Here is a 15,761-nt window from a genome sequence, read left to right as displayed (position 1 = left end):
CCCCCCCGGAAATGTAGCCACTCTAGCTCTAGGATCACGGTACACTGTGGGAAAACTTTTACTGCCTCTCCTGCACGTTACCAGGAAGCAGCTCGCTTTGCAAAAGGCTTGATCAGTTTGCTCTCTATTTCAAACCCAGGAGGCTCTCTGACAGCGTGCTTGCAGATCGGTGATCAGAACAGAATGGGTTAATGCTGACCTGAGCTGCTGCTGTTTGCCAAGGGGGCAGGGGGCTTCCGTTTTCAATAGAGTGCACGGCACACTGTTGGGAGAAAGAGGAATAAGAAAGTTGTTCCATGGAATTGTGGGATACTTCCGAATGATTCCCGGGTCCGGAGTCAAGTGGGGTTGCGGCTAGACTGCAAAACAGTAGAGCTTGGATCCTGGGTCCCAGCTTGACTCGAGGTCGGACCTCCAGCCCTGCATGTCCTGGGTCCGAGCCTTGGGTTAGCACCATTGCAGTGTAGATGCCAGGGGTCTAACATTAAGCACAGGCTTACATTGTAGTGTAGACATACCTTAAGGGTCTTGGACAACCCTCCCTGTGGTCAGTGGAGAGAGTCCCATTGACTCCAGTGGGAGCGAGATCAGGCTCTAACATTCAGTCCAGACAAGATCAGGAATCCTGTAGACCGAGAAAAGGAACTGCGGGTACATCTACACTGGGGTGGGGGTGGGGAATAAACCCGTGGCAATGAGTCTCAGAGCTTGGCTCAGCTGACTTGGGCATGTGCTACAGGGCTACTATAAACATTGCCACTTGGGCTGCAGCCCAGGCTCTAAGACTGTCCCCACTAGCCGGGTTCAGAGCCCAGACTCCAACCTGAGCAGGAACACCTACATGGCTCTTTTTAGCCTCCTAGCATGAGCCAGTTGACCCAGGCTCTGAGACTTGCTGCTGCAGTGGCTTTGTTGTTGTTGTTCTTGCATTGTAGACCTACCCTGGCAGACTTATGACAGGTTACTATGGCAGCCCTGACTGATGGAATGAGACCCCAGTGTAACACAAGTCTGTGATTTCAGGGTCTTGTTAGATTCTAGGCTGTTTCTGGAGGGAAAGGATTTTTATGCGGAGGTCAAATAATACCAGAGCTCTGGAATCTGCACTGGCCTCCTGTTGATTTTCAGGTGGAATTTAAGTTTTTGGCTTCAATCTATAAAGCCCTACATTGTTTGGGGCCTGGTTACATGAAACACCACCTCTCTCAGCAGAGAGTCATGATCGGCAGAGATGCTCCAGGCAAAAACCTGCCCAATCCCATTTTAAATGGGAATAGTTGCTGGTAGGGCATTCTCTGCGAGGGATCCTTGACTCTGGCCACATTTCCCCTTTGGACCTGCCAGTACCTTCATATGCTGACCTCCCAGATACACTAGAAAATGCTTTCAAAGCATTTGAGGAGGTGCTGAGCTGAGGAATTTAGGATGATTAGATGTGGATTTTGTCACACTTGGACCAGCTCTAAAAAAGATTTTTCTCTATGAGGGGATTGGGTTTTTTCTTTTTTTTTTTTAGATTGTTTTCTTGATAAAACTGGAAAAATTTCACCTTTTCTCTCTTTTGGTTTGTCACCTATCTTTTTCTCCTCCCTCCCTTTTTCAGTGGCAAAAAGAAGGGTGAGCAATGACATATTGCAAAACAAAAAAATGTTCATTAAAAAAATTAAATAAAAAATAATTTCTTTTCAAAACCTGCACAACAAAAATAACTTTGAGAACATTTGCAAAAAATGATTTTCCATTTTCTGACCAGCTCTAATCACAGTAATGCTGTGGTGGGCAAAACTACATGAAGTTGTATGAGCAGTTCATTACATGTATGTATTTTATTTTTTACTACTGTAGGTCTTGATTACCATTAGAGCTATGGATAGGGATTCATTAATTCAAAGTAAAAAACAACTGAATCCTTTGTCAGCAGAGTGGCTTCTTTTATAAGGGAAATACTCACTGGTGCAGAACCTTAATTTTTGACTCTGCTAACAAACTCTAGCTATCTAAATTTATTTGAGCATAAGCTTTTGTGGGCTAAAACCCACTTCATCGGATGCATGCAGTGGAAAATACAGTAAGAAGTTATATATATATATATATATATATATATATATACACACACACAGAGAACATAGAAGATACAGTAGGAAGATATATATATACACAGAGAACGTTTTCTGTGTGTATATATATATCTTCCTACTGTATTTTCCACTGCATGCATCAGATGAAGTGGGTTTTAGCCCACAAAACTGTGCTTTTTGCGGATACAGACTAACACGGCTGCTACTCTGAAACTCTGGCTATGTGGACCAGCTTTCTCCTTTTACAAATGTCAGTTAGATAATGTAGAAGTCTGAAGAGGAAACAAAAGTTAAATGAAACCATTTCAAATTACAGTAATGTGACACTTTATTTCATTATTCTCCTTGCATATCAGCACTACACCATTGCTATCACTAGAAATAGACATTACTCTCATACTGTACCTATGTTAAATGTTGATCTAAAGCTTGCAGTATCTTGGAGAGCTGGCTCAGGCGTTACTGCATGGATTTTATTTAAATAGATAAGTGTGAAAATAAGACGAATACAGGTAAACAGGAAAATTAAATTACAAATTGAATTCATACAAATCTCTTATTTTATGAACTAAATCCGGTTATTAGCGCAAAACCTTTAAAATGTTTTAAAATACTTATGTAACATTATTTACAAATTATATAAATAAATCCCACATTACTTTAAAGGTAACCAATACAACAACAAAAAAGTCACCTTTTTGTACGGTGTGTACTAAAAATGTTCTTGTTTATTGGTCATGTCCCAGTTTGCAGTATAAAATGTTTGTTCACTTACATTAAAATGGGTTCATAAAATGAAATAAGGAAGGTGTTTTCAAAAGAGAAAAAAATATACATAAGTGATTAATATTAATCCGGCTTCTCAATGTTCTTTTCTGCATGGTTTGCAGTAGTTATTAGAAGTCTCTTCTACAGTATTCATCTTGTGAACATGTCATCTCAAAATAGCAGAGACAAACACATTTAGCAAAAGAAAAAATTCAGTAAATTGCTTGCATTTCACAAAGACCATTTTATCAGAAGGGAAAGGACAGAGAACGGAATGGAATGTCAGTGGCCAGCCACAAGCCTTTACAACATTTACCTTAAAGACAGCATTTATATAACTAATCACAGACTATACACATCCTGCACTGAACAGCAATCGAAAGGACTGAAAAAATATACATTTAGGAAAACAAGAGACTGATGGTTTTCTGATACCTTTGATCAAATTAATGCTTTTCTCCTTGTCTTTTTACGTAAAACCAGCATAAACACTTTCAACAACTACAACTACTTTTTCCTTTAACATAATATATGACAGACAGCTAGCACTGTACGTGATAAATGTACAATGAAAGCAGAGAAAACACTGAAATTCCTATGCGGACTCATGAAAATATAAAGCCATACAGATTCCAAAGTGCCATGAATACTGAATTCAAGTGATGGTTTATAGCATGTACTAAAGAAACTAAATGGAGCTTGCTCTACAGGTGACCGATTTCTTCAGCTAGATCTTCAGTCTCCCCTTTAGCCGCTTTGGTGAGAATTTCCATCCATTTTGTTTGCTGTTCTTCATCCTCTGCACTGAAATATATAGTTTGCTGGGATTGGCAAAGCTTAAAAACGTGTTTCACTTCAAACTTCTCACCAGAACTTGGTAAACTGACTGCGTATCCAGGCAGAGGTATAGCACGTGGAGCCTGCCCATCCTAAGACATGGGGGGGAAAGGCAAAAGTGAAACCCCAACAGAACAGAACATTTGAAATAGAAGGGAAAAAAAGACAATGTACAGACTATAAAGGCTTCCTCTCACAAACATTTAAGAATGATCTGAGGGAACTCATTTTCCAATGGTTTTCCAATTAAGATCTACCTTGAGCAACAGGTAGGGGGACACTTCAGCTCAAAACAGCAAGGAAATACCATCGGTCACAACCTACAGCTAGGGTGCCATACGGCAATTCACTACACAGTTGTATAAGTGTGTTAGAGTACGTCTGCACATCAAGGGGGGTGGGGGGTTGATTCTCAGCTCGAGGAGACATGCTTGCACCAGCTCTCACTGAGCTGGTGTACTGAAAACAGAATGCAGCTATGGAGGTGGAGGGGCCAGCCACCCCAAGTACACAGCTAGGGTCTTGGATGGAAAGTAGCCCCTCCCAGTGCTGTGGCTGTATTCTATTTTGTGTGCTTGCTCCCTGAGAGCTAGCATGGGCATGTCTCCTCCAGCGGGAATGACACCCTCACTCGAAGTGCAGGCACACCCTTATTGTAGCTAATTAGGTGACAAACCTTTTTTATATTGCGTTTTATAACAAATAATTATATGTATTATACACACACACACACGTGTGCACACTGTATGTCACCCCAGGCCACGTTCTACGCTGACTTGCGTTGAGCTCAGTGCAATAGCTCAGGGTACAAGCTGACACAGAACTTGACCTGTACAGCAAAAATGGTTTTAAATCTAGATTTCTATTTTTTAAACGATTCAATCGTTTTTATTTTCATTTAACAGACTCTCCCTGTTCAGGCAGGAACCCTGCCCCAGCAGTGGCATGGCTAGGGATTTCTGTAGCATTTCAACTATGACTACACCCCTTTGGAAACTTGGTATTTTCTGCTTTTAGTCCCTCTTCAAACATTATATTAGCTCAATCCATGCTTCCAACCAAGGATGACCAAATGCGATTCTCCTAGATCTCAACAAGATATCCCTATGGTTAGCTGGCGGTCATGTAAGCATAGCTGGCTTTTGCAAGCAACAAAGACTAACTGTAGCTCTCCTCTAGTTTGTGGGGGGATCCTAGAAGTACACAGAAGAATCCCAGCTTTCATTCACCAGTCACTAGGGTTGAAAGCTTCATTCACACTCCCTTCACAGCCATCCACACCTGGGCTTTGGAGTCCAGAAAAATCAGACCCAGAGATCTTTGGATTTCTGAGAAGACCCTCGAGATGAGTTCGGAGATTTAAGGAATAGCACTGATGTTACCAGGGCTGCCATAAGCTCACTACCAGCCGTGTACTTGAGGATGAACCAACTCCTCTGCTGAGCCACAAGGGGAGGCACCTCAACAGCATGAGAGGGTTTAGCTAGAGACAGTGCAAGAATCTAGGCTCAACTGACCCTGAGCTCATTTGTGGCCTTTGTCCAGTGACATAGGCCAGGAGTTTCAAAGGTGGGCTCCTAAAGCCAGATGACTAAATCCACAGATGCTTAGCAGCCCCGGGGGCTCAATCTCCAGGAGTTCAGCAGGAGCTGCAGATATTCAGCACCTCTGAAAATCAGGACATTTTACTTAGCAGCCTAAATGTTACACACCAAAGTTGGGGCTTGAGCAATCGCTGTGCCATAGCGTCCACATCTGTGAAATGAGGAGAACGCTAGAGCACGTTATCCTGCCATAAGCATGTTTATAAGGGAATCCCAGCGCTGGAACCAAGGGATGATCATATGATTTGGGGTGATCTTAAAAGTTTAACAGGAATTTAAATTCCTGTAGCATCTCATGCAGTCAATGTATGTGAGCATACATAGTTATGGAGATACACACAGAGTACAACTCATTTTATTAAATTAGCATGTGAAGCCTGATTTGCATACCAATAGTATTATACTAGTAAGATTTCCTTCAACTTGAGTTTGGTTTTGTAAAGCTGAAGTTAACCTCTTCATTGAACGTGCCGGCTCAATCCCCTAGGCCAGCCAAGAGGGGGTGGAGGGAAGAACAAAGTGGCTTTGCAGCTTCCAGTTCTCAGATGGCTCAGCACTAGGCTGGTCTTCCAAAGCTGATTAGAACAGTGTGAATGCTACTGTAAACTGCACCAACAGGGGATCATCAGAGAATTGGGACACCCCAGCCATGGCTATAACTGGGGAGTGGCAACGAAAGAGCTGTCACAATGGCTCTACGCCACCTCAGAACTCATCTTCATAGTGAGTATCCTCCAATGGGCAGGTCCATCTGCATTAGGGTAGCATTGCACTGGGAGACAACTGTGAAATGGCCGTAAAAGACCGAAGTATCTGGTTCTGATTTTAGATACAGTGTTATTGTGAAATATCAATCCAGGGAAAATGTCTAGACACTGACACCTAAGCTGTACCTATACAACAATGCACCCGTTGCATTTGCATGCACAAACTGAGCATATACATTGAGGCGTATGGGCCTGGTTGAAGCAAGCAAATGCAAGATTTATGGGTGTAATATATGCACATTCATTTCCGCAGGAGTGAAGAAGTGCCAAACTCAAGCCCCAGGTCTGCTTCATTGATCTTGTAGTTAACATTTAAGAAAATAAGGATTAAATATTTATCATGATTAAACTGAAGGTCACTGACAGCACTGGAAAATTCTCTCGTTTGCAGTCTGGAAGTACAGTGTAAGAATAAATTGATGTTTGGGCTGTATCTGCTATTCCTGCACAATACTAACAGACACATTTAACGTTAACAGTGCATATATCTTTTTTTTTCTTAATTTGACCAGTTTGTTTCTTCTCAAAGTAGATTTGTTTTGTGTGTGTGTGGGTGTGTATTTTTGTATATAAACTTCTGTGTGGCCCAAGGTTGTGGACACTATTGAAACAAAAGGAAGGGAATTTGGGTTACCTTTGTGTAGCTGCAACACTAATCTATAAGTATCAGAGGGGTAGCCGTGTTAGTCTGAATCTGTAAAAAGCAACAGAGGGTCCTGTGGCACCTTTAAGACTAACAGAAGTATTGGGAGCATAAGCTTTCGTGGGTAAGAACCTCACTTCTTCAGATGCAAGTAATGGAAATCTCCAGAGGCAGGTATAAATCAGTATGGAGATAATGAGGTTAGTTCAATCAGGGAGGGTGAGGTGCTCTGCTAGCAGTTGAGGTGTGAACACCAAGGGAGGAGAAACTGCTTCTGTAGTTGGATAGCCATTCACAGTCTTTGTTTAATCCTGATCTGATGGTGTCAAATTTGCAAATGAACTGGAGCTCAGCAGTTTCTCTTTGGAGTCTGGTCCTGAAGTTTTTTTGCTGTAAGATGGCTACCTTTACATCTGCTATTGTGTGGCCAGGGAGGTTGAAGTGTTCTCCTACAGGTTTTTGTATATTACCATTCCTGATATCTGACTTGTGTCCATTTATCCTCTTGCGTAGTGACTGTCCAGTTTGACCAATGTACATAGCAGACGGGCATTGCTATACCAAATTCTACAGGCCACTTTCCTCAGATCCCACTGAGGAATACACTAAGAAACTGCACCATCTACTCAGGACACTCCCTACACTAATACAGGAACAAATCAACATACCCTTAGAGCCCCAACCGGGGTTATTCTATCTACTACCTAAGATCCACAAACCTGGAAATCCTGGACGCCCCATCATCTCGGGCATTGGCACTCTCACTGAAGGACTGTCTGGATATGTGGACTCCCTACTCAGACCCTACGCCACCAGCACCCCCAGCTATCTCCGTGACACCACAGATTTCCTGAGAAAACTACAATGCATTGGTGACCTCCCAGAAAACACCATCCTAGCCACCATGGATGTAGAGGCTCTCTACACAAACATCCCACACACAGATGGAATACAAGCTATCAGGAACAGTATCCCTGATGATGACACAGCACAACTTATTGCTGAGCTCTGTGACTTTATCTTCAAGCACAATTATTTCAAATTTGGTGACAATATATACCTCCAGACCAGTGGCACCGCTATGGGCACCCGCATGGCCCCACAATATGCCAACATTTTTATGGCTGACCTGGAACAATGCTTTCTCAGCTCTCGTCCACTCATGCCCCTTCTCTACCTACGCTATATTGATGACATCTTCATCATCTGGACCCATGGGAAGGAGACCCTGGAAGAATTCCACCATGATTTCAACAACTTTCACCCCACCATCAACCTCAGCCTGGACCAATCTACACGGGAGGTCCACTTCCTAGACACCACCGTACAAATAAGCAATGGCCACGTTACCACCACCCTATACCGAAAACCCACCGACCGCTACACCTACCTTCATGCCTCCAGCTTCCACCCCGGTCACACCACACGATCCATTGTCTACAGCCAAGCACTGAAGTACAATCGCATCTGCTCCAACCCCTCAGACAGAGACCAACACCTACAAGATCTTCACCAAGCATTCTCAAAACTACGATACCCACACAAGGAAATAAAGAAACAAATCAACAGAGCCAGACATGTACCCAGAAGCCTCCTGCTACAAGACAGGCCCAAAAAAGAAAACAAAAGAACTCCACTGGCCATCACCTACAGTTCTCAGCTTAAACCTCTCCAATGCATCATCAGTGATCTACAACCCATCCTGGACAATGATACCTCACTTTCACAGACCTTGGGAGGCAGGCCAGTCCTCGCCCACAGACAACCTGCCAACCTTAAGCATAATCTTGCAGCAACCATGCACCGCACCATAACAACTCTAACTCAGGAACCAACCCATGCAACAAACCTCGATGCCAACTCTGCCCACATATCTACACCAGCAACACCATCACAGGACCTAACCAGATCAGCTACAACATCACCGGCTCATTCACCTGCACGTCCACCAATGTTATATATGCCATCATATGCCAGCAATGCCCCTCTGCTATGTACACTGGTCAAACTGGACAGTCACTATGCAAGAGGATAAATGGACACAAGTCAGATATCAGGAATGGTAATATACAAAAACCTGTAGGAGAACACTTCAACCTCCCTGGCCACACAATAGCAGATGTAAAGGTAACCATCTTACAGCAAAAAAACTTCAGGACCAGACTCCAAAGAGAAACTGCTGAGCTCCAGTTCATTTGCAAATTTGACACCATCAGATCAGGATTAAACAAAGACTGTGAATGGCTATCCAACTACAGAAGCAGTTTCTCCTTCTTTGGTGTTCACACCGCAACTGCTAGCAGAGCACCTCACCCTCCCTGATTGAACTAACCTCATTATTTCCATACTGATTTATACCTGCCTCTGGAGATTTCCATTACTTGCATCTGAAGAAGTGAGGTTCTTACCCACGAAAGCTTATGCTCCCAATACTTCTGTGCCACAGGACCCTCTGTTGGTGCCACAGGACCCTCTGTTGCTTTTTACTAATCTATAAGGGGCTAGTCCTGCCAGTTGACTGCTGGAATGGAAGTCAGTGGAAATGGAGGGCACTCAGCACCTTGTAGAATCAGGCCCTTACTTGAGGGCACATATATTCTTCAGGATTCTTGCACTTAGTAGTATCCCATCATTTCTAGGTGTGCACCACTTGCATCTTTCCTGTTTAAGTTTTAAGTTGAGCGTTAAGTGGAGCCTAGGCCTTGCCATGCTGGCCATCTGCACAGTGGTGCATTCCATTTGTAAACATCTACTGGATTTGGCCTGCGGTGTACTGTGACATTTATGTAAGGAATAATTTGGATTACATGGTAGCAATAAATTATCAAATCGAACTACCCACATGCAAAAGAGAATTCTCTCTCAAGGCTTTACTCTAGCAAAATGATAGATAAAGCTGTGTTAAATTAAAATCAAACAGGTATTGAGCATTGTCACTAATCACACGCAGCATGCGCCCTTTTGGTGTTACTGTCTATCATCTGTAGGATTCTAATAATTTGAACATTAACAGTAGGTTTATTTGTTGTTTTTAACATTATGGCATTGGTGATTACAACATGCAGGACTTGGGATTTCAAGCAAATAGCTCAAGTCCAGTTCCTAGTGGGGGTCTCTCAGTGAGTGAGCACCATTTCAGCTCCTCTGAATACATCTGCATAGCTCCCATTAATGCTAATAGGAGTTACATATAAATAGAGGGAAAATAAACCATTAGTTGCAATAATGAACAATAATAGATATAAAGATTCCTAATGAGGCATTTTCTCTATTGGATCTCCCCCCTCCCCCCCACACTTTTGTAGAGTCTCAGAGCCTTGAAGAATTCCCTACTTTTCCCCCTACTAGCTCTCTATGCACCTAGGGACTGATCCCAACCCACGGAAGTGAATGGAAAGACTCCCGTTGGCCTCAAAGGGTTCTGGATCAGACCCTTACTTAGGGCCTTGCACTGTGGCAACCATGAACAAGGATTGGACGCAATTCTCTCTGGAGCTAGGTAATGGTGCTCCCAACATGACCAGAAAAGTCACTGATGAGTAGCAAAAGCTGTTTCCCCCCCTGAGGTCTCAAACAACTGCCCCAGTTGCTTCGATCTTATTTTCTAGGTGCAGTCAGTGTTTATTTTCATGCTGGATGAAAGAGTCATGGTAGGAATTTTTGAAAAAAGGTTTATTTCTAGCCCAGGCCTGATGTAAACAGTCACACCAGTTCTCACTATCCTGGAATTATCCTCAGTATCCCAACTTCTTCAGCTGTCAGAGCTGAATCAAGCTCAGTGACACCTCAACCCTCTCCTTCCCATGTAGTTAAGTTAGAGTACCTCATACTTTGGGGTCAGTTCTGTTGACTACAGTCCAACAGAGCCTGCATGAGCAGCCCCAAGCTCATTCAGCATCTCTCTAGAAGCTTAGAAAGGAGACATACACACTCATAAAACTTGTTTTAGTTCTCTGAAGCTTGAAGTAGTGTCTTTGCTTAAAAGGCTCCCCCAAACTACCCTATGTCTGTTCCAAACCTTACACACTTCCACTCAGATAAAAATGGTTTGTACTACGTGGACTTCAATGCCAGAACAAATACACTTTGCCTGATATTCATGCACCAAACAAACGATGTGATATTCACCCCCATGCAGAGATCCCTACTTTGATAGCTTAAAAGTGGGACTTAAATGGTGCACAGGCCCGGCTTTGGCCTTCCACATAGGTGTGAATTACACCCTCATTGAACAAACAACAGAAGCAAAGGAGCAGTTTTCCTGAATCTCACATTATTCCGGACTAAAAATTTTGTTTTTATTTGTATCTGGATTTTCGTCTCAGATGTATAAGGTGGAGGCCACAAGATAAAAACACTCAGACACTAGAAAGGAGTTTACTTTGTGGATATCTGCCAAGAGTTCCAGAGTGTCAGCACTTGGAATTATTCCTCCTTCCCCAAGAGTTATTTTTTCATTGTTTTAAATGATCCTGCAGCTTCCACACAGGCATATCTCGTATGCACTGATCATGGTTTCCCCTGGTCTCTGCTACAGGAGTTTTAATGCCAATGTAGGCAATGTCATCCCAGTAAGGCACCCGCCTCTTTAGATGCTGAAATGCCTCCTTGACATACCTGGAACAAAATTATTTTCAATGGAGATTCTGCTCGTTCTCTTCACTAATGATAAACTCTATATTTAGAATCTCCATAAGAATAGTTTGCTGACACAAATTCTAACCAGGACAAGTCTTGCTTTCCTAGATAGCCAAGGTTTCTCTCTGGAGGGCTATATATCTTATTCAGCAGCTAGGGCCCAGGATCCTATATATCAGGAATTTGAGGGGGTGCCTCCTATCGTCCTAAATGTTTAAAAGGCACTTACAAACTGTGAAGTCATTTAATTTGGGGGGCACCACTGCTAATCTCATGCCTTGTTATTTCTGTATACTATAAGCAGCAATACCACAAAGGAGATTTATGAGGTATGAGATGGGAGGGTTATACAAAATGGATTGATATCTAAAACACTAGTGATGCCCAGGAAAATAACATTTAAGAATGGAATCTATTAATCTGAATTGGAGAGCTTTTATTTATTTCTTATTATTATCAGAAAGTGTAAGTACATGGTATTATATGTCAATTGGAATTATACTGAACATTTGGATTATATCAGGGAATGCGGAATAGATTGCTCTGTAATTGTTTCCCTTCAGTTTGCCATACATGGTGGGAAGCACATGAAGGGGTGGGTGGGGGGGAATGCTATCTTGAAATAAGGGCTCATTTTCATTGTTATGGTTCCAGCCAGCAATTTGATTTCTGATAGTAAATCTACAGTTCTTGTTACTGAATGTGAGCTGGATTAACCTTGCTCTGTATGGGATTTATTGGGAGGTGATTTATCCTATATTTGGAATAGGCAGAAGTACTAGCCTTTGGATTTAATGAATGTTCTATAAAGTCATCCAACTAATGCTTAGTGTCAAAGATACCCCCTTCCCCAGAATAGGCTCAAGTTCAAGTGTGGCAGGGCAACGAGGAAATAATATAATGCCTTTGATTGTGTAGAAATTCCCCCAGTCTCCAGGCATTGGTTTCACTTCCCCAACCAATGTATGTTGAAAAGTTTTGCATGTTACAGCTGTTTCTCTTCTGCTGTGCATCCAAGGGAACTGGTTTGTCTTATGTGAGTTATTAGTGCTGTGCTGAGACACTGGATTGTGTGATCAGAGTTAGAGAGAGAAATCCTCTTCCCAAGTCACATTGGGGGAGTGGAGCTGCTCTGCAGCAAATGCTGCAGCCTCTGGTTTGCAGTATGCCTGGAAATGATGTACCCTGCCTCTGAGCAGAAAAGGTCAATAGATCTGCAGCTCTGCCCCCAAGCCCCTCTGTGCACTGGGGTACATGCAGATACGAAGACAACAGAGTTATGCAGCACACAGGGACTTTTTGTGGGAGGTCCCTGCATCCCACTCAATCTTGCAGAGGGGAAATACATTCATTCTGCTGCGGTCAGGGCACCCTACACCTGCAAAGGGAAGGGGGCAATACCTGTCCCAAATAGGGGATTTAGTTCATATTAAACCCTATAACATATGATGTGCCCTGAGGGTGAAATTCACTCTGTGGAGAGAAATTCATCACATAAGGCCTATGTTCCACTTAAACTGAGTTTAAATGGGACTCAAGTGATGCACAGGAATCGTGCTGGTCCTCTGCACTGGATGAATTTCACCTCAATTGTCTCATTTTTATGGAAAACAATATTTTCTACACTATTTTAAAAACAACTTCTACCCGAAACAGACTCCAGGTGAGATCTAAAGATTAGATTTTGCTGTATTCATTTAAGTCTCATGTCCAAGGTGATTTCTTTTTTCAAACTGATAATTTCAGCCATGCAGGCCCTAGTGCTAGAATGGAAATATGGCAACTGGGTGCCTGTAAAATGGTTTGGAAGGCTACCCTGTTCCATAGTATGAGTTCCAGCTGAAGCAAAGCCGATATCATATACACATATCCTTCAATTCAAGTTTCCAGCTTCCTAAATATTACACATAAAAACACTACAAAAAGTGAGCTTAAAAATCTATTCTAATAGGACATGAATAGAATGCACGTCTTTGAGGGTGAGGTACACATATTTACACTTGTTACATGGAAGCTTTATTTTCCTATAGTTCTACAACACATGGATAACACAGTCACAATAACTAAGGAAAATAAAGCCCTCACAGTACATCACCCATAAAAGCTACGTTCTCATTTACTGTCTGATAAATTGGTGCCAATCAAAAATAAATCCACTGACATCTCTGGAGTTGCATGGTGGTAACAAAGAGCTGAATTTGGCCCAAATTCTCCCCCCAAACACAGATTAAAACAAGACCACTGGCACATAACAATAAATGAGATGTGGAGCTGTGGTACTACAGCTAAATCTGAAGGACCTCTACTTTCAGCCTGGTCATTCTACTTTTCCAACAGTAATGGAGGGTTTGATTTCATCATCTTACATTTAGTCTGAGTACCTTTTCAAACAAATTTTAAATTTTGTTTTAAAAACGTACATTGTATAAGCAAGCACCTAACTTACCACAGTGTATTCCCCCAATCATTTTCAAAGAAACAATTAAAAAAAAATAACATCAGCCCTAGAGCAGATGCTGTTAAGACATATGGCTTTCATTTCACAGAGTTCACTTCATCCACCCTTCAGAACATCTGAATTTGTGTAAATCCATCTCACTTTAACCCAGAACTGGAATAGCATTAATCAAAAAAGGATTAAAGCAACACTAACCTATCAGAACCACTTTGCTGTCCTACGTATTTTCTAGGTCCAGATAACAAGTCATTAACTCTTTGAGTATTTATTTTGAAAATATGCCTTTCTGAAACCTTAGGAAAATAAATATTAACTGAAATAATTATCATTGATTTATCCTTCTTTTGTGCTATATTTTTTAGAAAGAGATATGAGGCTAGACATTTTGCTTAAAATCTCGTAAGCTCCATCTCCAGATAAGAAGGAAATTTGAAATCTCGGAGGCTTTGTGCTAAATTCAGACTGCCAAGTTAATTTCTGTTGTTGAAAGTAAGCCAAATCCTTTGTCCTATTTCTCAGACTGACATACTTAAACTTATGCTTCTAGCTGCGGATATCACTCAGCATTTAATGTCACTTTTACCTGACTTCCTCCGTGCAGATACAAGACAAGAGGTTCAGTCTTGGGGATGGTAACACACATTTTGCACCAAGTCTTCCCTTTGTCTAGGAACAAGAGGCGGCTGCTGAAAAGGCTGTTTTCAGCGGCCAAAAAGTTTGGTTTCTGTAAAAAGAAAGTAGGAGCTGCTTAGATGGATGCTTATGTGGTCAGGATACTTACAATTATACATTAAGTACAATATTTAGTCATACACAGCCAAGTGATTCAGAAGGGCAAATGCTGAGTAGTTCATACCTGTACAAGAGTTTAATTATCATAATGTATCATCAAGATATAGTATGCTGCTAGGTACTTAGAGGTAGGTGCTGAACTAGTGCTCTCAATGACTGGGGAGTTAAAATTCCACCTCCACAGTGTAATTTGAGAAAGCTAATTAAGATGACACAGCTTGTTTCTTGCTTAGCACAAGTAGGCTGGGAGGAGATTTAAAATGAATGAAAAAGGTGTCTCGGCACAAGTGAACTCCATCAGAAAGGCACAGAGCAGCTGCAAGGATGTGTAAGAGCTCTGGGTTTACTATCAAGTACACGTCTACCCCGATATAACGCGACCCGATATAACACGAATTCGGATATAATACGGTAAAGCAGTGCTCCAGGGGGGCGGGGCTGCGCATTCCGGCGGATCAAAGCAAGATCGATATAATGCGATTTCACCTATAACGCAGTAAGATGTTTTGGCTCCCGAGAACAGCGTTATATCGAGGTAGAGGTGTAGTTCCTTTTACACCAGTGTTAAGACAGTATGAGAGTATGACTGAGGCATATGTGGCCCAGGGACCCCTTACTGCCAAGTAGCAGAGGGCATAAGGGATACATACTATGGTTTACAGCAATCACCTGGGTCAGGTATCTACATACTGGTTTGCCAAAGGGTGGCACATAAGGTCTCTTCCAAGAGCCAGAAGTTTACTGGTCATCATAATTATAGTGAAATATATGTATGGATGATATTTATGGAGTTATGTACCTGCACTGAAAACTATGTTCTTAAGGTACAAGAGTTAAGACAGGTCACCAAAAGGTGGTAACCAATTCTGTTCAGGCAGGGGGTAGTAGACACTTCTCTCTCTGGCTGGTCACCGTGTGTCTCACAATGTAACTCTATTTGCATTACTGAGCAATGAAGAGAATTGAATTCACATGAGAGAAGAACTGCAGAAAAAACCCAGCAGGGGGTGGCATCCTGCTTATGAATGAAGAGGATGGATTTGGGGGGTATAACTGGGGGCCCTGGGGTACACCCGGGATCCTTCATCAAGGAGATGAACTGTCAGCATGTTCTGTCTTATGAAAGGAGGGCACAGCCAACCTGCCTGGAAAACACTGCGGAGACTTTGGGTGAGC

General features: G+C 42.3%; 1 protein-coding gene across 5 annotated transcripts in view; it reads right to left on the bottom strand.

The window, feature by feature from the left end:
• Positions 1-2,381: 2,381 nt before the first annotated feature.
• FGD3 (FYVE, RhoGEF and PH domain containing 3) overlaps positions 2,382-15,761 on the bottom strand; it is a 187,462-nt gene continuing 174,082 nt past the window's right edge. For all 5 annotated transcript variants that reach the window (XM_005305430.5, XM_065551006.1, XM_065551008.1 and 2 more), the window contains 2 exons: positions 14,377-14,517; positions 2,382-3,775 (listed from right to left, as the gene is read on the bottom strand). In XM_005305430.5, coding sequence (XP_005305487.3) covers positions 3,551-3,775; positions 14,377-14,517 — 366 coding nt within the window. In that variant the 3' untranslated portion in view covers positions 2,382-3,550. The remainder of the gene's footprint in view (positions 3,776-14,376; positions 14,518-15,761) is intronic.

This window comes from Chrysemys picta, chromosome 7 (assembly GCF_011386835.1).
Source record: "Chrysemys picta bellii isolate R12L10 chromosome 7, ASM1138683v2, whole genome shotgun sequence".
Taxonomy (NCBI): Eukaryota; Metazoa; Chordata; order Testudines; family Emydidae; genus Chrysemys; species Chrysemys picta.
The sequence above is the reverse complement of the archived record's forward strand: the minus strand, read 5'-3'. Positions and strand labels throughout refer to the sequence as shown.